This window comes from Sphaeramia orbicularis, chromosome 8 (genome assembly GCF_902148855.1).
Source record: "Sphaeramia orbicularis chromosome 8, fSphaOr1.1, whole genome shotgun sequence".
Lineage (NCBI taxonomy): Eukaryota > Metazoa > Chordata > Actinopteri > Kurtiformes > Apogonidae > Sphaeramia > Sphaeramia orbicularis.
The window spans coordinates 30,951,497-30,975,728 of NC_043964.1; the positions used below are offsets into that span (position 1 = coordinate 30,951,497).

General features: G+C 35.3%; 1 protein-coding gene across 1 annotated transcript in view; it reads right to left on the bottom strand.

Annotated features, from left to right (window-relative positions):
• The window catches only part of fam20ca (FAM20C golgi associated secretory pathway kinase a), a 51,543-nt gene that overhangs the window by 6,232 nt on the left and 21,079 nt on the right, over nucleotides 1–24,232 (bottom strand). The window contains exon 4 of the mRNA XM_030141644.1: nucleotides 3,055–3,147. Within this exon, the coding sequence (XP_029997504.1) occupies nucleotides 3,055–3,147 (93 nt within the window). The remainder of the gene's footprint in view (nucleotides 1–3,054; nucleotides 3,148–24,232) is intronic.

Genomic DNA, 24,232 nt, shown 5'->3' on the forward strand with positions numbered 1-24,232 from the left:
ATAAATAAAAATAAAAAAATAAAAAAACGCTCCACAACAAACAAAAAACAAAAAGTGTATGTAAAACATACACTAAAAGTATGTTTTAGTGTTGAGCTCTCACTCTGTATGTGGTGCAAACTGAACTAGGTTGTAGTAAACATGAATAACAAAGACATACAAAACTGGAATAAGGCAAAGTGAAGGTACTACAGTGGTGCTTTCCTTCAATTTTCCCTCCACATTCACGCTTCTCTTTGACATAACAGTGTCAAACATGGCAGAGGCTGGATTTCATTCTCTTTTTTTGGCCAAAAATAAACCTAATGCGAAGAAGCAAATATATTTAGTAGCACCTCGTGAAGCAAACATTCTTTTAATTTGCTAGGTTAAAATATTTTGGAAAAAAAAACAAAACAAAGAATATCAACTAATGTTCTAGTATTTTCCAGGGCTTCTGTCAGTCATGGGTCCTTAAAACCATCATCACTTTTCTCCCCTTGTCTGTGTTTAGTCCTCCTTACAGTCTTTCTAGACATCACTTGTCTTTATGAACATCTTTTCACAATCTATTGAAAACCCCCTGCCCATATTAACCGTTTCATGCATAGTGGTCACTACAGTGGACAGTTATTCAAAACTGTTCTCTTGTATATTCATGAATTTTATTGTTTTAGTTCCATATCAACCAACACAGTGGATCATCCCATACACTGACATTCATACGATTACTGTAATTTTGCAGTTCATGATAAACCTGATCTGTGGTAACATGTTTGAGTTTAAATCAGTTACTTGTTATTATTATTAGACTGTAATTAACAGGGTTTTTTTTTAAACAAAAAGATTTTTTTTGCATATTATCTTCATAAAGTGAGTAATAACTAGTATTAGAGTATGTTAAAATGTGACAAAACATCAGATTAGTGGCGTTAAAAAAAATGATTCCATAGTTTTCACACAGTATGTCAGTAAATACATGTTTCTTTGCTTCAAAAAAAGTTTTAATGTCATTGTTTTTTTTCATGCCTAGAGGAATTAAACCACTCAGGAAAAAAATCTTGATTAACCCTTTCATGCACGAATTATGAGAACCTTAATCAAAATTTTTTCCTGAGTGTTTTTATTCCTCTTTAGGCATGAAAAAAACAATGCAATTGAAAATTTTCGACGGAAAAAAAAAATTAAATAAATAAAAAAAAAATTACAATTTAAAAAACAAAACAAAGCATAAAAACATTAATAATGAAAAAAAAAAATTCTTATGAACCTATTTTTCATGAAGTTGCAAAAATGTCCACTCAGCTGGACACACGTTTAATTTTTGACGCACAGAAGCATGTATTTACTGATAAATTGTGTGAAAACTATGGGGAGGGGTTGTGATTCTGGGGGTTTATGCTCAGGAGAGATCTACATAATGTGATCAATTCGTGTCAGAAAAGATATGTAGTGTCTTAAAACTTTAATAAAGATATGTGTAAAAAAAAAACAACAACAACAATGAAAAGAACAAAATCCATGAATATATAAGAGAACAACTGTAGAATAGCTGTCCACTGTAGTGACCACTATGCATGAAAGGGTTAAAGTTCTCATAACTCATGCATGAAAGGGTTAAGACACACTAAATGTCTTCTATTTCTTATTCCCTGATGTCGGACTCTTTCCCTCCCTGTCTCTCGTTTGCCTTCTGCCCCCATTCATCTCTCTCCCTCTCACTCTTTTCTCATGCTCCTATGTCAGAACACTATACCTATTCAACCCCTGTTTAGCCTGTCTCACTGTGTGTTTGCTGTCCAACTGACCCTGACCCATTTGAGACTCAAACTAAGCCTCCTGGGAGAAGGCAGACACACACACAGACAGACGGGCTGAGTGGAACACAGTTGGCGAAACTTTAGCCTACAGAGAACGGCATTCAGAAGCTGCAAAATGCACCGTCATCTTGGGCCCCGGTGACAAAGGAACACCTGTGTGTGCATGTGCGTGTGCATATGGTTGTGTGTCTTTGCCTGTGAGGACACACAGTGTGCACTCTGCTTATTACACACCCCTGAGTCACAAGGAGTTCATAACAGATGGTAAGATAGTACCAAAGAACAGAGGATAAAAAAAAAAAAAAAAAACTCTTGGTGCACTGAGATTTAGAAGCAATTACTGGAAAGCAGCGACGTTGCCTCTTCCCTTAAGTCTCCGTGATATTTTAGAGCATTTCACGAGAACAGTCCAGAATTAGAAATCAAATTAAATAAAGTTTTAGCAGAGCAAAACCTACCCCTTCATCAGCATTCCTAATTTAATATGAAGTCATAACCTGGACCCTGGCACTAGCTCAGACTGGTATCCAGAGGCTGCTGCGGTCCATCAACAAAGGCCATAATTTTAGTCATGGTGTGCACAACCTAAAAACAAACTGCTCTTTAGGGCTCACACAAGCACCTCCCCCTGGCTTTAAAACGATGTCCTACCGGTTATGGCGTGTCTGTAATTTCCTGTTTGGCTCCATCTTTCTGCCCACGCAAACACATGCCACTGACCTCATCTGAGCCTTCCCCTGACTGAGAGTGATAGTGTGTATGTGTGTGTGTGTGTGAGTGTGTGTGTGAGCATGTGTGAAGTAATTACAATGCCCTCGGCAGACCTTAAGACGACCTGCATTTACCATCCGCCCCCAAAATCCCACAACCTTCATATTCGACTCTTCCACCTGTTCCTCTGGTGAAAAGTCTAATATTTTTTACCCTGACGGTGAAAGACTTTCTCCATCTTCCTAAAGTCTGTCGTGTAAAAGGATCATGTAGAAATCAATATACTCTGCAGGAAGTAGGTACAATGATCCCAGTGCTCAGGAGTGTGTTATCTAATCCCTTCTGTACCAAATCCCATTCAAATATTCACATCTTAAATCCATTATGATATACCAGGAGTTTTAATGAGAATAAAGTGTCACTGTCTGTATGAATGAATGAATTAATTCTATCTGGAGCAAACTGAGGTGAGAACACTTAAGATGAGAACCACACAAGTGAGTAGAAACGCTCAGTATACTCAGAGAAGGATGTTAAAACACACCTGTCCAAATGAAAAGCAGCGATCTCTGCATTGTGCCTCTCAAAGTCAGAGAAGTAGAAGAAGTCTGGTGGGGTTTCCTGCTCCCGGGTCTGCCTGAAAAACAAGGAAGAATATGATAAATATAACATGAGCTGGATTATCAACACAGTTTGGAAGCAAATTCCATCTGTTCTGGACGCCAGCTGTTTGTTGATCCTCAGATCACTAACAGCTGTATCGCTGCCTACATTTCTAATAACAGCCTGTTTGCTGATGACTTTGTAGAAGAACATAGTTGTTTTTTCAGTGAAAATCCTTTTATTTGGACATGTGATTTCAATGTGTCTCTTCTGTTCCTCTACAGTGTCAACAGTGTGTAACACCAATTAGTTTTAGCTTAGAAATCGAGTTAGCCTCTTAGCAGTGTCACTCACACTAGTGTATGAATGCGTATGAGTGTTTGGTGGTGGTCGGAGGGGCCATTTGGCATGGATTGGTAGCCATGCTTCCGTCAGGCTGCCCCAGGGCAGCTGTGGCTACAGGTGTAGTTTACCACCACCAGAGTGTGAATGTGTGAGCGAATGAATAATGGATCAATAATGTAAAGCGCATTGAGTGCCTTGAAAAGTGCTATAGAAATATAATCCATTATTATTATTATTATTATTATTATTATTATTATTATTATTATTATTATTATTAGCCACCACAACAAATGGCAGCTCACACAACACAGACTCCAACACAAAGCACTTCACAATAGAGGGCACAAATACATACATGTTTTATATTGAACATTTAATAACAATGGCAAAATCCCCCTTAATCACCAAACTAGATGAAAGCACATCTAGAAGAGGCACATCAGATCTCATCTCAGTCTACAACTGGGCACATGTGGGATTAAGAGCTCAGAGAAGTACAAGGTGCCAGACCACAAAAACCCTTAGTTAACGATTCAATCTTAAAATCAGTCCTGAAGAAGGTAATGCATATCAAACACATCAGTTTAAAACATCTCCATTTAACAGACACACGTTTTCTTTTAAGCATACTGTGATGTGAGGCATTTCTGTTCCTGTCTATGCAAAGCTCCTTATCTTTGATCAGATTTTTGTTTCCTGCAGGGTGAAACTCATCTCAGCGTCTTTCTAGGACAGAAGCTGAAGCCTGAGACCAAAGCCTGTGTGGACAAGGCTGCTGAAGGGAAGCTGGATGAGATTCACTGCTCACATCCTGCAGCTCCTTCCAGGAGATGTAAATCTCTGCCAGCCAAGCTGGATGTGAGTCAGGAGCTGCCTCTTTGTGTCTTCCTGTCTGTCTCTTTGCATGCCTTTCTTTCTGTCTCTCTGTCCGTCTGTCTGCTGGCTGTTCTGGCACCATGATAAGATCTCTTCACTTTACTCACTTGCTTTTCTTTCTCTTTCAAAGACACACACCTGGTGTTACACAGGGCTCTAACTGTTTTGCTTGCTCACATTATCAACCCTGTCGACTAAACAAGCACACTGCTCCTTATTGTACCCTTCTGCTCTGCCTTTCTTTATCATCCCTCTCCTCCTACACCCTGTTAATGTGCATTTAACTTAGGGTGGAGTAGTGTATTATTTTCCTTCCCCTTTCTCTGTTCCTGTCTTTATTCCTTTAAAAAGCCTAACCACCAACAACAGAAAATAACCAGTTCTTTTCTTTTCCATGTCACAGGAGCAGCCATTTGCTCATAAATCAATTGCTGCTATTGTAATCCCTTTTAGTGTCACCCAGAGTGGGAAAGGGACTAATAGTGCTTTTATTATCAAAGCGCAGGATGGTGGATAAATGGTACTGTTTACATTAAGAGGGAGCACAATGAAAGATACCGAGAGGCCCAGGTATGAAAAGGTGACCTTACCGAGCGTCGCACTCGACACACCTGTGACGCACCCTCTTATCATTAAAATACACCATTATTAAGGCGCCTTATCATGCTTCCACAATCAGCATCGGTATAAACTCTCATGCAAAAGAAGTACAGTTAGCCAAAGAGAAAGAAATATAAAAGCTTTTCTTCATCTTTTTCATCTCTTTATAAGTTTCAACCATTTCAACTTCAGAAGTTCTCATAGTCTACAGTTCAGTATTTTTTTCCTCCAGAATCACTGAAGAAACCTGTCTCTGTCTTAAGTCACTTGTCACCATGATTTATTTCCCTCAAAACTACTGGGCTGATATATTCCTGATTCTACTTTCTACTGTTCTATGTGTAATATAAACCTGTCTGACAGGCATTACGATCTGTGGTTGCCATGACCACCACGATGTAAGATGCAATTTTCTGTCATTCAGGAGGAACTGTTGGATTTTCAACGTAGGCTACAGTGGGTTTGTGATATGAAAAGGCAGTATTTCACAAACATGCACGCACACACACACACACACACCTTGGCAAACAAATTTCCCCACGTAGTTACGTACATAACCCCATTATCAGCGAGTGCACTTGATCACAAGAGCCCTTATGTCTGAAGTAGTGTGTCATTAGGCCACTTCAAAATGCACTGTACACAGTCCGGCAGAATCAGCTGAGTGTGTGTCTGTGTGTGTTCGAGTGTGAAGTGATGGGGCTGAACTGCTTGCCTGTGTGAACTCAGTTAGTGCTGATCTGGCAGATGCTCTTTCATGAGCTTAGACCTGCACAGTTGAGGGTTATATTAGAAAGATTTGAGAGGGAGGGGGTGGCTCTTGAGACACATTTCTTCACACATACACACACAAACACACATATACACACAATTACCCAGACTAACTGATGATACATGTCCACAACAGAAAAAGGGCAGCGATGGGAGGAACCCTGTGAGAGAAAATCAATCCACTAAATACTGTCATGTCACTTTTTGGACTAAAACTTATGCAGAAAGATAGAGCTGCATGTGTCTGATTATAATGACAGACATCCGTCATTATTAAGATCTCTATATAAAGGAGTGTAAGCTGCACATAAAAACAGAGGAAACCTTAAAGAACTAGAATTATTTCTGTGGAGACTTCCAAATACATTTCTGTACATTTTAACCTTTCCTAAGTGATTTACCACCAATTATTTTATTATCCTCTGCATTTTGCATTTTCAAGTGTTTATTTTATTCTATTCAATTTTCTGATCATGTCGATGTTCAGAGTAAATGAAAAGGTTATTCTATCAAAACAGAGAAAACTAAAGAAAAACAGACTTTTTCAGCAAAATATGTCATAAACCGAACATAAAAACAAGTGTTTACAACCACTGTCATCTATCAAACTCCATGGGTTTTATTGGTAAAATCAATGTTGCAGAAGATGATGGTGTTTCTACATTCACTATGGAGCCTCTGAACAACCAAATGCATCATATCTGATGACCATGAAAAGCTGAGGACCTGCACTTTACCTTAATTATCTACATGTATTTTTTTTGTACTTTATTTTTTATTGTTTTAATATAAGGCACAAAACAAACAGAAATGGTCACATTTACATACTGTCTACTGTCCACAGATTGAATGAAAAAGTCCCATTTTTTCCAGTACTTTACACCCTTGTACTATTGTAGGTGGAGATTGTATGTCATAATTTCCATTAGATGGATTTGGTTGACAATTTTTTTCACCAAGGAAATTGAGGGAGGGTCCTTTTTAAGCCAATATTTGGTGATGGCTTTATTGCCTGCGGCAAGCAGTATTCTAAATAGATATATGTCACTTTTGCATAATTCCCCCAGGGGAATGCTAAAAAACAAAGTAGCCAATGACATATCAAAATGAACGCCAAAAACTGAATACATCAATTTAATCATCTCTCCCCAAAAGCCAACAATACCAGGACAGGACCAGAATACATGTGCTTGATCTGCCTCAAGTGAACAGCACTCCCTCCTGCAGGAAAAATGAACTCCAGAAAAATGTGATTTTCATGCAGGTGTAATAAAGAAACGGGCCAGACATTTCCAGCAAAAATCCCTCCATGATAGTGAGTTTGTAGTACAGTTTTGAGATTTCCATCCCTCTGACCATAATTATCAACATGTAATGATAGGATGAAAGCATCAACAGTTATTAAACATTTTAGATCAGTAGATGTATTTAGATTTTTAAGGGTTAGTACATTGTAAAGTACACACTCCTACTGAGCTGATACTGTAATGGCATTTTGTTATTAATGCAACAGAGACTGAGGGATAGAGACAAACACACAGATGGACGGAGAGAGCACATGGGAGATCTGTCATATACTGCTAATCCACAGCAGATTTCAGCCACCCACTGACAGGTGTCTTTGTCTCTGTCTGGCCCTGTGTGTGAATGTACAGTATGTGTGGCCAGAAAAGGGGTGTTTTGTAATGAGGTAATCTTGGTAGGAACAAGTCCGAAAACAAACATACACAGAAACCAGAAGTTAATGAATGCAAAATGTTAGCATGTGGTGACCTTGATGTTAATGTTAATGTCAGAAATCAATAAGTGATGAATCCTTTAACCCATAAAGACCCACATCTCCACCGTTAATACCTGCTGATCCACTAATCCTATAAATCCATGTAAATAATTGATGTAAAATGCAGTTTGTCATCTTTTCATGGTCATCAGATATGACCCATTTGAGTGTTCAGAGGCTCCGTAGTTACTATGGAAACACCGTCATCTTCTACAACATTGATTCACCAGTAAAACCCACAGAATTGGATCAATGACAGTGGATGGAGACACTGAGTTTATATTCATTCATTTTCTGAACCCGCTTTATCCTCACTAGGGTCACGGGGGTCGCTGGAGCCTATCCCAGCTACTTATAGGCGAAGGCGGGATACACCCTGGACATGTCGCCAGTTGATTGCAGGGCTGACATATATAGACAAACAATCACTCACATTCCCACCTATGGGCAATTTAGATTACCCTATCAGTGCATGTCTTTGGATGGTGGGAGGAAGCCAGAGTACCTGGAGAGAACCCACGCAGACATGGGGAGAACATGCAAACTCCACACAGAAAGGTCACAGCATCGACTGGTGTTGGAATCGAACCCAGGACCTTCTTGCTGTGAGGCACAAGTGCTCCTGTTTTATATTCAGTTAATGATATTTTTGCTGCAAAATGCACTTTTTCTTTATTTTTTTCAGTTTTGATGTAATAACCTTTGAATTAACTGAGTTTTCATGAATATCTAAATCAAATATAGGAAATTAAATACAGGAAAATACATGATTTACAGTGAAAAATGCAAAATATATAGAAAAATATTATAATAAACATTGATAAACAGAGAGAATAGAGAGAAAACTTCATCTGAGAACTGCCACAAAAATAGCAGCAGGTTTTTATGGGTTAAAGTGATAATGATCTATATGGGTGTTATTGTCATGAAATGGAAAGAGTATATTTTTGTTTTTTTATATGGGTATTTGTTATAAATTGGATATAGTTTATTTTTGATAAGTATATTACTGGTAAGAAATGGACTTTTTTTTTGTGCATTATTGTTATGGAACGGATAGTTTACTTTTGTTTTTGATAAGTGTATTATTATCATGAAAAGGACAGAGTTTATTTTTGTTTTTGATATGTGCACTATTACTGCTATGAAAAGGACAGAATTTACTTTAATGTGAAATGCTGCTGCAAACTGGACAATCTATCCTTGATATATATAGCAATTTTGTGTTTTCTGTAGGAATTAAGGGTAGGTTGAAGGATGGGGTAAGGGGGCAGGAGATTATAAGTTAAACTTCATTCGAATGTTGGACTTTCTTTTATGTAATCCTTTTGTTGTTCGGTTTTAATACGAATTTGAAATAAATAAATAAACAAACAAATGCTGGAAACAAACTCATAAGACTCACTTATAATCAAACACACAAATGCTGGCGATAATGCACATACAGTGGTGGCTGAAATGATCACACCTGACAGATCTGAAAACACTGACATTTTGTTTTTTCCTCTAAAACACGCTTTAATTTTATGATGTTCATGAAACATGCAGATGGTTCCACTGAGCAATATCAGACGAAGTGAGTTCTACTGTTTTTATCTGCTTTTAACTTAAATATTCATGTAATGAGCAGGAAAAGCCTTGTACATTCAGGAGAATCACACAGTTTGTCCTAAGACTCTACATCACCATCAGTTTAACCACGATCACATCTGACAGTCATGGTGTGACACTGACAGTAAAATAGGCCTCGCTTGTGTTTTGTAATGACCTACATCTCCTTATCTCGGCTCTACTCTATGGTTTATGGAGCATAATGATGACTTTGTAGATATTTCATTTGTTTTATGGTTATTTTTAACTGGCCATTAGCCAGTTAAAAAAGAAAAAAACACACTAATGAAACCTGTTAAATATGCCAAGTGTTCTAATAATTTTGGTCCCCACTGTATCAATCAACAAACACCTATGTAAAAAAAAAATCTGCGTGGTATAGTTGAGACTTCCTGTTTGACAATCACTTTTAGTACAACTCATAACATAATGCAAATTGTTTAAAAAAAAAAAAAAAAACTGTGTTCAGCCCACCTGTGCTTCAGTCAGATTCTGCCAAATCTCATTCATTTTCAGCAGGTCCAAATGAAGCTGTATTTCACTCTTTTCAGAAACACTGGACTCACAGGAAGGCACTGATTTTGCTTCAACTATTGCCTCAATAGTTTCTTTGTTTGCTGGTTTGAATACAAAATAATACATCGACATAACGCAACATGACATGCTGCAGAACTGCACTTTTTGCCAATAAAATGTGGTAGGTTTAAGAGGCTTCAGGGCTTCAGAACATGTTGCTGAAAATAATGTATGACAGCGGAAAAACAGTGAAAATGTTCTAAATATAGTGCATGTCTAAATAGATACTGTATTTTTTGTGGGGCCTTAATATACTAATAACTTTAATAATAACTTTATTTATATAGCACCTTTAAAAACTGAATCCACAAAGTGCTATGACAGACAAAGCAGAAGGGCGCAGCAGCAGAATACAATTGAAAAAAACACAAGATGCAAGCAAAGACTCTAAAACATAGAAAACAAAACAACACAATAAAAGAGATATGCACAGCAAATGTGAAAACATGACACTCCGAATAAATTTGAGTGTATCGAAGTGGGGAGGGCAGAACTAACATAACATGATGCTGTCAAATCAATGCAAAAATGAAGGAATGAAATAAAACAACATTATGTATGTCAATAATAAAAATGAATGAAAAACCAAAACAGGGTAAAATTAAATATTCAACATTAAAAAGAGACAACATCACATAAAGGTAAGTCTGTAAAAATGTGTTTTAACCCTTTCATGCATGAATTATGAGAATCTTAGTTGAGATTTTTTTAATTCCTCTTTAGGCATGAGGAAAACAATGCGACTGAATTTTATTTATGAATCTATTTATCATAGAGTTACAAAAATGTCAACTCAGCTGGACACCATGTGTTTAATTTTTGAAGCAAAAAAACCAAAACAAAACGTGTATGTAAAACCGATCATCAGAAAGTGGAAAACTATGAAATAAAAACATTTTTCATGCAGCTAATCTGATCTTTTCTAATATTTTAACATACTCTAATACTAGTTATCAAGGTTCTAATAGTTTTGGATTTTTCATTATAGTTTAGTTTTCTTTAGTTTTGACTTTTTTTTCCTCTAATTCAGTTAGTTTTAATTAGTTTTTAGAGCAGGTTTGCTAGTTTTTATTAGTTTTCGTTTTTTTTTTTTTCTAAATGCTTAGTTTTAGTATTAATTTTAGTTTTGTCGTATCTTTTCTCTTCTTCTCTGTCGTATTCAAATAAATCCCAGACAGGACTCTGCCGCTTTCTCCCAGCTTTAGTCTCCATGTTTCCAGGTAGAGTGGGGACCAGAAGATGACTGGAAACCGCAAGTGATGAACCGTTAAGTATCGTATGGTGCCAGCAGCTAAAATTGCTTGAGGGAAATAAATTGATTTCATATCAATCCGACATTGACAAAGACGAAAACTAAGGGAATTTTATCCATAATTTGTATCCGTTTTAGTTAGTTTTGTAAGCACACAATACAGTTTCAGTTAGTTATTGTTTTTTTCTTTTAATTATAGTTTTTATCTATTTCAGTTAACGAAATTATAGTTTTCGTCATTTCGTTAGTTTTCGTTAACGATAATAACCTTGCCAGTTATTACTCACTTCATGGAAATAATACGCAAAAAACAAATTTTTTTTGATTGAGAAAACTTTTAAATTACAGTCTAATAACACTTAGCAATTTATTAACACCAAAACATATTACTGCAGATCAGGTTTATCAAGAACAGCAAAGTTACAGTAATGGTATGAATTGCAGTGTATGTGATGGTGCTGTGTTGGATGATATGAAGCTAAAACAACAAAACCCATGAATATACAAGAGAACAGCAGTAGAATAGCTGTCCACTGTAGTGACCAGTATGCATGAAAGGGTTAAGAAGTGACTTTAAAGATGTTACTGATTCCACAAGAATTATCTACTCGGGCAGGCAGCTCCAAAGTCAAGGGGCCCTGACAGAGAAGGCGTGGTCACCTTTCGATTTAACCCTTTCATGCATGAATCATGAGAACCTTATAGTTGAGTTTTTGTTTTTTGTTTTTTTGAGTGTTTTTATTCCTCCTTAGGCATAAAAAAACCAATGAGATTGAGGGGTTTTTTGTGTTATGTTTATTTTGTAAATTCTATTCATGTCAGAGGAGTTTTGAATGCAATATTATATATATTTTTTTTATTTTATGGGACCTTTCATGACCTTAGTATGACCAGAATTAAACAGTAAATCACCAACACAAAAAAACGCTACAAAATCTGATTATTACTGTATAAATTATTCCAAAATGGTGCTTAACCCTTTCATGCATGAATTATGAGAACCTTAATCAAGATTTTTTTTCCTGAGTGTTTTTATTTATTTATGTGATGGAGTTTTTTTTTTTTTTTTTAATCAACCTGTTTTTCATGGAGTTACAAAAATGTCCACTCAGCTACACCATGAATTTTATTCTTGAAGCAAAGACACATGTATTTAAAACCCAATATGATAAAGTGGTATGAAAACAATGAAATGAAACCATGTTTAATGCAGCTAATCTGATATTTTCTCACATTTTAACATATTCTATTATTAGTTATTACTCACTTCATGGAGATAATATGCAAAAAATAACAATTAACAATTGATTTCAACTCAAGAACCAATCAATAACAGCAAAGTTACAGTAATGGTATGAATTGCAGTTTATGAGATGATGCAGAAGTGTCCACTGTGTTGGCTGATATGGAACTAAAACAACTAAACCCATGAATATACAAGAGAACAGCTGTAGAATAGCTGTCCACTGTAGCGACCACTATGCATGAAAGGGTTAAGCCTCGACCCTGGAACAGCCAGGATCCCTCCGCCCGAGGATCTAAGGCTGCGTACTGGCACATAATTGACTAGCATGTCAGTTATGTAGCTAGGGGCCAGGCCCATTCGGACAATAAAAGTGATCAGTAAAATCTTAAAATCAATTCTAAAATACACAGGAAGCCAGTGGAGTGAAGCCAGGATTGGGGCGATGTGATGTCATCTGTTAAAACCAATGAGAAGCCTAGCTGCTGCGTTGTGGAACAGTTGGAGGCAGGACAGTGATTTTCAGTTAATGCCGGACAGGAGTGAGTTACAGTAGTCAAGTCTGGTGAATACGAATGAGTGGATAACTGTTCCCAGGTCCCAGTGTGGGAGTATTGGTTTGAGATTTGAAGTGGTTCGTAGATGGAGAAAACAGGACTGGAGAACTTATTAGTAAGGGTGTGTATTGGTAAGAATCTGGAGATACGATACAAATCACAATACTAGGATCACGATACGAAATATCACAATAAATCATGATACTATTAAAAGGCAATTCTTTATCTATCTATCTATCTATCTATCTATCTATCTATCTATCTATCTATCTATCTATCTATCTATCTATCTATCTATCTATCTATCTATCTATCTATCTATCTATCTATCTATCTATCTATCTATCTATCTATCTATCTATCTATCTATCTTAACCTTATCTTATTTATTTATTTATTAAGATTTTTTTCCAGGACGAATTTAATTACACCAGAAATATGCACAAATATTAAACACATTTTTTATTTGATCAGAACAGAATCTACTACTATATCACAAAATTTTCCTCTGTTAAAATTTAAATTATGTCTTACAGACATTACAGTTTAAGATCCTTTTCAAATGTTCATATTCTACTAGTTCATAACTAACATCAGAACATTATTTTTGTGTGATCCCAACAGAGGAACTACCAGCTGCCTCTCTCAGACAGTAAAAAGTGCTTTTAGGATACTTCAAATTATTATTCAACAAAATAGTGTTAAATAATAATAAACAGAATATAAATAAAAAAGAAAACCAAAAAACTAAAATGAACCCCCACCATATCTGCATTTGAATAAATACCTAAAAATATCGATACAGTACTTTTTAATATCGATACAGTATTGTGAAATGAAATATCGCAATATATTACAGAACTGATATTTTCTAACACCCCTACTTATTAGGCAATAAAACAAGTACAAAAACCCAAACTAACTCCCTCAGAGCCTCATATGGTTTTGCATAATTATCCTGTGATTCTCAGTTATACAGATGTCCCTGAACTACTCTTGTCTCATATCCAAACCTGGACGTTCACACACTGATCACCACCGTCACAGCTTCTTTCTTACTTTGTGGTAATTTTCAGAATCATGCAGTGAGTGGAATTACTCTCAGAATGGGGTTATAAAGTTAAAACAGTGACAAAATGAAGCTTAATAATTTTGACAGCGTTGTGTTCCTCACTTGCTTTGATTTCACCATTCTGTTGGTTACTTTGCAGCCAAATAAAATCCCCTCTTTCCAGCCTGACCCCACTTAACACCAATTATCAAGCATCCAGCAGCTTTTCTCTTCCGCCTTTTCCCTTTTCTTCTACTTTTTTTCTGTACCTTCACTACATCCATGACTCATTCTTCCTCTTTTTTCTCCTTCCTAATGATTTATCATCCATTCTGCCTCCTCTTTAATTGTTAAAATCACAGAAAACAACAAACATAATTTACGTAAGTGCGTATTCTTTTTGCAGAGAAGGGTCCAAGTGAAAGTCCTTTTTGTTGGAAGAGTGTTGGAAAAATTCAAGTGATTAGGCTGATATATTCAGGACACTCCTGGGTAAATGGCACCTTGTAGAGCGCTCACAACAGCTCTCAAGGTGACAGACAGGTGGAAGGATGGAGGACCGGATAAAAGATTGTGAGATAAAACCCCTTCAGCCTGGTGATTTGTGTCAGAGGGCGCTTGTCTGTCAGCAGCACTACATGCCGATATATCACAGAGAAGGAAAACTGTCATGGCAGTATGTCTACGTGTATTTACATCTGCAAACAGTATACATTTTGTGAGCATTTTCAATTCTGCTTCTGCTTATTTCTTTATTTCCGTCCTCACATGCTGCCTCTTCACTTCCTCTAGCGGCGGTATCGGAGAGGGATCTAAGAATCAGCCCAGGGCCCCAAGGTAGCAGTCTAGATTGAATTTCAAATCAATGTTACACAAGTTGTGTTCTAGCTTCAGCTATTTTCAACACATAGGGTGAGACAGAGCCAGAGGGCAAAGGCAACTTTATCTGCATGTGTGGGAAGCAGTATGGGCAATATTATCATGAGAAGGCTGCAAAAATACCTTCACTTAAAGATCGCATCTAAGTCAGCCCTTCAGTTTCAAAGTTATTAAATATTTAACCCATAAAGACCCAAACATCCATCACAGACCAAAAAGCATCTACTGATCTAAACAGTTTAATCCCTGTTGATCCACTAATCCTATCAATACATGTAAATAATTGGTGTAAAATGCAGTTTGTCATCTTTTCATGGTCATCAGATATGACTCATTTGGACATTCAGAGGCTCTGTAGTTACCGTGGAAACACCGTCATCTTCTACAACATTGATTCAACAGTAAAACCCATGGAGTTGGATCAATGACAATGGATGGAAATGCTTGGTTGGTGAAATATTTTACTGAAAAAGTCAGTTTTTCTGCAGTTTTCTCTGTTTTTGATCTAATTCCCTTCAACACTAATCTGAGCTTTAATGAACATCTACATGATCAGTAAATTAAATACAGAAAATACCTGATTCATACTGATAAAATGCAAAATACAGTGGATAATATCATAATAAATGATGATAAATCACTTAAGATAGGTTAAATATAGAGAAAATTTCATTTGGGAACCAACACAAAAGTAGCACTGGGTCTTTATGGGTTAATACCTATTGATCCACTAATCCTATCAATACATGTAAATAAATGAGATGAAATACAGTTTGCCATCTTTTCATGGTCATCAGACATGAGTCATTTGGACGTTCAGAGGCTCCATAGTTACTGTGGAAACACTGTCATCTTCTACAACATTGATTCAACAGTAAAACCCATGGAGTTGGATCAATGACAGTGGATGGAAATGCTTGGTTGGTGAAATATTTTACTGAAAAAGTCAGTTTTTCTGCAGTTTTCTCTGTTTTTGATCTAATTCCCTTCAACACTAATCTGAGCTTTAATGAACATCTACATGATCAGTAAATTAAATACAGAAAATACCTGATTCATACTGATAAAATGCAAAATACAGTGGATAATATCATAATAAATGATGATAAATCACTTAAGATAGGTTAAATATAGAGAAAATTTCATTTGGGAACCAACACAAAAGTAGCACTGGGTCTTTATGGGTTAATACCTATTGATCCACTAATCCTATCAATACATGTAAATAAATGAGATGAAATACAGTTTGTCATCTTTTCATGGTCATCAGATATGACCCATTTGGATGCTCAGAGGCTCCGTAGTTACTGTGGAAACACTGGCATCTTCTACAACATTGATTCACCAGTAAAACCCATAGAGTTGGATCAGTGACAGTGGAGATGCTTGGTTTATATTTTATTGAAAAAGTCACTATTTCTTCAGTTTTCTCTTTTTTTGCATATAGTAACCCTCAACTTTAATCGGAGCTTTTAAGAACATGTACATGATAAGTGAATTAAATACAGGAAAATACCTGATGTTAACTGAAAAAACACAAAATACAGAGAATAATGTCATAATAAATGGTGATAAATCACTTGGTTAAGTATGGAGAAAAATGAGTCTTTTTGGGTTAAGGAGATGGAGAATGAATTTCAACTCAGCAGGATTATCAGTGATCAGCTTTTTGTTGTATGGAGTATAAAGTATAAATGCAGGCTTGAATATGCAGATATCTACAGATTGATCTTTTTACCAGAGCAGGGTGGTTTGGGGAGTCGCATTGTTTCATTAATGATCTCCATTAAAGTTATGAGTCGTTAAAAATGAAGCACGCATTCTATTATACACTTAGTGCGACTATGAATATATGCTGATGGTGATCGGTCCTTCACAGAGAATACATTTGCACTTTAAGTATTATTATTTTCTTGGTGCACGGTGCTCTATTCTATTGCATTACCATCTTCTAGAGTCAGCAAAAAACCCACTCAAAATACACTCATAAAAATGAGCTTTGTTGTGCAACCTCTGGTCAAATAGTGCAAATACAAAGTGAGAAGTAAATAGTTTGTAGTGCATTGTATTACTTAAGCTCTATTTATTAATTGATGCCATTGCAGGAGATGTAAATTAAAATAGATGTGTTAGATCATAAAAAAAATGTCTTTACCTGATGTATATTGAAGTTAGTTTGATGTTGCACGTATTTATAACAAAACTTAATCTTACTAGCAGCATTGTACCCGTGGCTAAAACGCCCTCCCGTGCTGCAACATTGATCGGACACCAGACACCGGACACAGAACATGCATTATAGTAAGAAATCATGGATAATCTTAAACCATAAAGACCCAAACAACCACTGGCGAACAAAATCATCTACCAATATACAATGTAAATAACTTCTGATCCACTCATCCTATCAATCCATGTCAATAATTTGTGTAAAATACAGTTTGTCATCTTTTCACGGTCATCAGATATGACCCATCTGGATGTTCAGAGGCTCTGTAGCAAACGTGGAAACAGCGTTATCTTCTACAACATTGATCGATGACAGTGGATGGACACACTGGGTTTATATTCAGTTAATGATAGATTGGACTGAAAAAGTCACATTTTCTTCATTTTTCTCTGTTTCTGATATTATGCCAATTAACTTTAATCTGAGCTTTTATGAATATCAATACGATCAGTGAATTAAATATGAGGAAATGCCTGATTTTTACTGAAGAAACGTAAAATACAGAGGATAATATTATGATAAATGGTGATAAATTGCTTAAGAAAGGTTAAATAGAGAGAAAAATTTATTTGGGAACTGCCGGAAAAGTAACACTGGGTCTTTATGGGTTAATTTAGCACAAATTTCAAAAGAATCACACAGATTTCATCATTAAATAAATGAACAATGGTCAAACTATCCCACTTCACTAATATGAACTTTAAAGAGGCTGAGTAGATTGCAACAACAACATTGCCTCAGGAGTTGTTCATTGCATTAAAGTTGCTGGACTTGTGAGTGCATTTAAGTGTGTTTATAGTGATTATATAGTAGGTTTGTCATAATCACTTTAAAATATATTTTTCTGCCTCTGATGAAATGAAGTCATGCTGTCGAACATGTGTGGGTGTAAATATCCACCTGTGCAGTAATCTTAGTTTTGCACAGATGCTTTTCTGAAGAAACAGAAAACATACCATTTATGTTACTATGACAAGAAAAAAATATAGTTTAGTATGAAACTTTGAGAAACATTAGTCTGGGTAGAACACCAAAGTGTAGGTAACTGAGAAACAGATTTTATCTTGATTATATAATAAACCAATCACTTATTATTCATTATTTTAATATCAAAATAATGATCTATAGTGGTGTGACTATTTTCAGGAGTAACAATAAACCCATCACTTATTATTTTATTATTATTACGCTATCATTTTACACATAACATTGCATACTTTTATTATTATTATTATTATTATTATTATTATTATTATTATTATTATTATTATCATTATTATTATTATTATTATTATTATTATTATTATTATATACATTTTAATAAAGGTAACACATCCTGGATCATGATTATTAAGATCATGTGAAATGTTTGAAGGTATTATTTTTATTCAGTTGATTTTATTTGGTAGTGGTTTATTGTTCTTATTCTTGTTGTTTTTAATTGTACGGCTTTTTATGTTTTTTTTTAATCTATTTTTGCATTTGATTCTTTTATTTGGCTTTTATTTATTTTTCTGTACAGCACTGTTTTCTTTTTTGTACAGTTCTATGTCTTTTAATCTATTCTGTATTTTATTCTTCTATTTTGGTTTTAATTATTCTTCTGTACAGCAGCATTTTGGTCCACTGCGGTTGTTTTAAAGTGCTTTACAAATAAAGTTGGATTGGATGATTAAAAAATGATGATACAATTGTCAGACCAGACACCTCCAAGTCCAACTTCACTTATTAAATGTATTTCCCACTTGTTCCTACAAAGTTACTTAAAGGTGTTAAATGTTAATGTCACCCCTTTAACCTGAGTGTGCTTGTAAAAGGTATACAGTGTGCGTTTTTCTCTATCTGCCAATTATCTCCTGGACTTTATCTCACTCATTCCTCTTCTCCCAATTACCTTCACTGCCCTGGCTTTTTCATAGCGGCCTGACCTTCTGTCCATAATAAAAGCTGCAGGCAGAAAATGTGGCCTCAACTCTGAATCTAAATGTATGGCTTTGAGGGAAGCTGTGTGGCTGTGGGCTAGGTCACTATCTGTGACCACCAGAGCTCACTGGAAACCCTTGAGATGGATGACAGAAAGCCTCAGAACCAGGGTAAATTGTGTGTGCGAGTGTGTGTGGGGTTGAGTCACAGTCCAGAATCTGAAAGCGAGAAAGGAGGGGGGAGGGGCGGAGGGGGGGGTGCTTTTGCCAACTGCCTCATCTGGCCAGATGGCTGGGAGTCACTGTCTGTATATATCAGAAACCAAGCAAAGGCTTATGGGTCTGCACAATCCTGCTCCTCTCTAACTATGCTCTATGTGGGCACTTTAATAAGACAGACATGTAGTCTGTCTTATTAAAGTGTTGAAGCAAAACACACACAGGTAAACTGCTGTGATATATCTCTGACTATCTGTAATTGGAAACCTTTTAATAAAAAATGAATGAAATGAAATATCCTCCACAAAACGGAAAACTACTACTGTACTTTTTACTGATGTGTGCGTCGATTCATTTACTTATCCCTTCTGACTCCTGCTGCTATGCTGCGTAGTGTAATTTTATTCTTTTATTTAGTACTAGATTTGTTATATACAGTCATGGAAAAAAAATATTTGACCTTCAAAAGTCATCAAAATATTGGTTATGCAATCAAGTACTAACTCCTGTGTGTATCATGTGACTAAAACAGACAGAAAAGAAAACATGGAATACCTAAAAGCATGAAAGGATGGTTTGCTCTCACAAAACAGACCACAGTGTGATCGTTTTTCAGCTATTTTTAGTAATTCTATTAATTTTCAGTTATCATTACTATTATTTATGTTATTATGTTATCTACATGAAAGATTACTGATGTGAAAATAAAGCTTGTCAAGTTATCTGGTGAAAATTCTTGTATTTCTTCATACACAAATACAGTCGCAGAAAAAATTATTAGACCATCAAAACTCATCAAAAACAATGGCTATACAATCAAGTACTAACTCCTGTGTGTATCATGTGACTAAAAAAGACAGAAAAGAAAACATGGAATGCCAAAAAGCACTGTTTCTGGCTATAGTGATTTTGGTTATTATCAAGAAATGATGGAAAATGTCTAGATATCAGCTCTGAAATTAAACTCTTATGAGCTATTTTTGTTGTTATCATTATATTTGTCCAAACAAATGTACCTTTAGTTGTACCAGGCTTTAAAATGAACAAGAAACTGAAGAAAACAAGGGTGGTCTAATAATTTTTTCCGCGACTGTATTTATAGTATGGATTAGCATCTGTTATGTGGTATTTTTCCACTGTTTTATTAACCCTTAGGGGTCCACGGTCACAGCCCCGTGACTGAATCACATGACATTTTCAAGAGAAAACTGTAGAAAACACCTATGTAAAGATATGATTCTATGTCAAATATTTGAGTATAGTTTTAATTTTTTTTACAATTTTGACTTTATATACCTAATATTTGGAATCAATATTCACTTTTAAAGCCTTTGAAAAGGTTCGTTAAGCATCTTTGTGTTATTTATGCAATAAATTATATAAATTTTTCAAATTGGATTTTACATTTTTGGGTGTTTTTTGGCCTTATGTGTTGATATAGTAGGGTAAAGCGAAAAAAAAAAAATAGTAGGCAGATGATATAGATGGAGTTATGCTGAAAAACAAAAAATATACTAAAAATGGGTATAATAAACATTTCTTTATATAGTATATAAAGGCAAAATGAAAAGTACTCAAAAATGGCCAAAATAGGCTCAGATCCCTAAGGGTTAATGTTTTGAATAATATGTGACCTTTTGTTTCTGTTTTTTTACTTTTTAACATCTGGCCAGGGTCAACAGATCAAAATTAGCTGTGTTGGCTAACTCAGGCTCAGTTTCTTATGTTTCTGTTGATTAATGCGTACCATCCTTGTCAAATAAATAAATAAATAAAGACAAACATGCACAAAAAAACAACAAAAAATGCCACCTTGAATCAGTAAACAACAGACAGAAGAGAAAAAGACATCACTTGAACGCAACAAAAATATCATATGAGTTGTGGTTTGTTCACAGCTCCCTTTCTTTCAATCTGGTCTGAAACACTGTAGTAGGTTTTTTCATTTAAAATTAAAAAAGACAAATTTCAGAAATGACTGTTTGATACAAACATTACAGTGTATCCCTGTTGTGTTCTTATTACTGATTAGTTTTACACAGGTGTCCTAATCTCGTCATAAGATGCCATCCTGTGTGTGAACTTATTTTCATCCTCTGTCTAATGGATGCAGTAAGTTCCTGACATAGCAACTTTTGGGTAGAAAAGTGTTTTCGTTTTGGACGGTCAGCAGAGATCTCTCCTCACACCCGACTGTCCTTGGTTGCTGTGTGACCTCTTATCTGCGCACAAATAAGGCTTTCAAATAAAGCATTTTTTCTATGAGCGCACACACTTTTAATGTGGAAAAATCTGCAAAAGTCAAAACTGATGTTTTTTTTGCATAGTTTTACACCTAATTTTGCATTATTCTTACCTCACTAAAGCCTGGCCAATCAGTTTATGAGTGTATGAAAAATTCCTTAGGGTTAGATTATATTTGCACCTTTTTATTTTGTCTAGTCTATATTAGTTTTAGAAGTACTTTTGAGATTTTTACAAAAAAACACACTTGTGTCATAGTTTGGAAAGATTTGATAGGCCTTCTGTATGAAGGTAGATTTGTTCCTTTATTATCCAATCAAAAGAAAAGCTGACTTCACCAAAAAATTTTTTATATATATATATATATATATATATATATATATATATATATATTTCAATTAAAAAAAAACTGTTTCAATCAAAGAGAAAAGGGTTTGAAGGCAAAAAAAAAAAAAAAAAAAAAAAAAAAAAAATTGATACTCAAAAACTTGCATTTGAACACTTTTTCTTTGATTGAGAAGGTTTTTTTGATTGAAGTGCTATTTTTTTTTATTGAAAAATATATATATATATTTTTTATTGAAGTCTTCTTTTTTGTATTTGGGCCATATTATGGATAGGATATTTGGATCTTTATTATTCAAGTCCAAAACAATATGACTTTGATAAAAATATATATATATATAAAAAAAAAACAACAACTTTGCTTCAATCAAAAAAAACATTTTTAATCAAAGAAAAAAGTGTTTGAAAAAAACATTTGAGACCCCAAAAATTGCATTTAAACAGGTTTTTCTTTGATTGAAGTGAAAAAAGTTTTGAAATTGTTATTTGTTTTTTTTTTGATTGAAACATTTTGACACAAACATCCCACAGTGGGCAATTGCTTCCCCATTGGTCAGACATGTTTGAGTGACAAGTGTCTTCACCAGTGATGTTTAACATAGGACTGTCCTTCTGTCTTTCACTAAGGAAACACCTTGTTCGGCTCGGTGCTTTGGACCATACATGTGGCACCAGTGGGTGGTACAGAGCTGTGGCGGCTCTGTGGCACTGGGGCTTTTGATTGAAAAGTTTTGTTTTTTTTTTTTATTGAAAATATTTTTTTTAGTTAAGGCAAATTTTCTTTTGATAGGATAATAAAGAATCAAATCTACCTTCATACTTTTGTGTGTGATAGGCTTAAAAAACTAAAAAGAGAAATGTCAGAGATAATCAGTCAGGTGTAAAAGTCATTATTAAAGTGGTTTTCATAATATTAGATCTGATCTTAAATTACCAGACGAATAAGCCGTGAATGAATGTGTGAAAATTTCTGTGCTACGAGACTGAATTTTTATCTTTCCTTTAGTGTTTTCTCTGCTCCACATTACTCTTAGAGCTATTTTTGAAACGACTGTGATTCTTTTTTTGCTGGCCTTAATTGACTGGCGTGACTTTTTCAGCTATAGTCCCCTGGGCTCCGGGTGTTTAAAGACCTGAAATCACTGTGAAGATGTGCTGCAAAGCTGCAGTATTATTTTTGGGCTTTTGGGATCCCTTCCCCTGCAATCATCTTAACGGACTCCCCTGAGTTGTGAGTGTACTTCGTGTATATATATATATATATATATATATATATATATATATATATATATATATAACTGGAATTGTATTTTTGCTTATTTTTTCATTTTCACGCAGCAACAATGACATAGAACGTTATATGTCAGAATAAGTGTTAGAACTTATGTGACAGAAGCTTTTTCAAGTAATCCTGCCAAAAGGGAGCTTTCTGCCATGACCACACCAAATGTTTGATGAATTTATTATCTTACATTCACTCAAACTAACCCAAAAAAAATCCGTATGAAAAATTATAGCATTTTAATATTAGACAGATTTTTGTCACAGCAACAGATGTTGGAGAAAAAAATGTCGACAGCCAAATTATTCACATGCTGACATCTTCGTATTTTACGTATTTTAAAAATAGATTTGTTGTTCACTTTGTATCCATAAATATTTCACAGTTTTTACATTGCTGGTATTTATAATGAATGAATTGACTTAACATACATGGTAAAAACACAGAAGTAACCTAGATAAAGCTAATGTATTCACACATGTCCCCCGTCTCTGCCACGTTGGAGTCATGGTGTTATGCTTTAATTAGGTCATAACTTCTGTTTTCTGCAATACAAACACTCTCTGATGTACCCTGCTGTGTTTTCCTCTTGAAACACAGAAAGTCACCAAAACTATCTGTTATGTTTTTCTTTTATCACATCCTGACAAACACAATCACCAGTGAACACGGTGTAAAACAATCAAGGGACTATAACTCTGCACATTTCTTTCATATTCACCGGGTGAAAAGTGCAAAGACAAAGAATGATCTAATTTTGATGGCACCGAACCATTAATGCACATTCACATCAGCGTCGTACACTCAATTAATACTGGTGTTTTCGCGTACACACTGCCTGCTGTGTGTTGTCTGTGCTCGCTAAGGGGATTACACATTCTTACACGAAGGACAGGTCTTTATGCTTATATGGTCGCTCTTCTTTTTGTCTCTGCCTCTCTCCCACACCATCACCCACAACAAACAAAACACACATCGATTTATCCCCAACAATCAGGAGTGTTCCAACAACACTGCATCGTATTTACATATCCATCCACAGAGGATTAACCGTTTTCAATAGCACGAGTCTGAGGCAATCCTTCGCAGGGTGTGCAATTCATGACAGGCTTTGCACAGAATATGAACTATGAATTATGCAAAATATACACAAACATCAAGGATATTCTTGGGTCAACAGTGATTAGATGTCACAATGAATGAGCTTGAGGAAGTTTGAAACAATAAGCTTCAAAATGTGACAACACTGTTCTCTGACTTTTCTTCTGCAGCTTCTCTGATACATATTTCTGCATAAAAAGCCTCGCTGTGTCTTGAACAGCAGTTTCTAACGCCA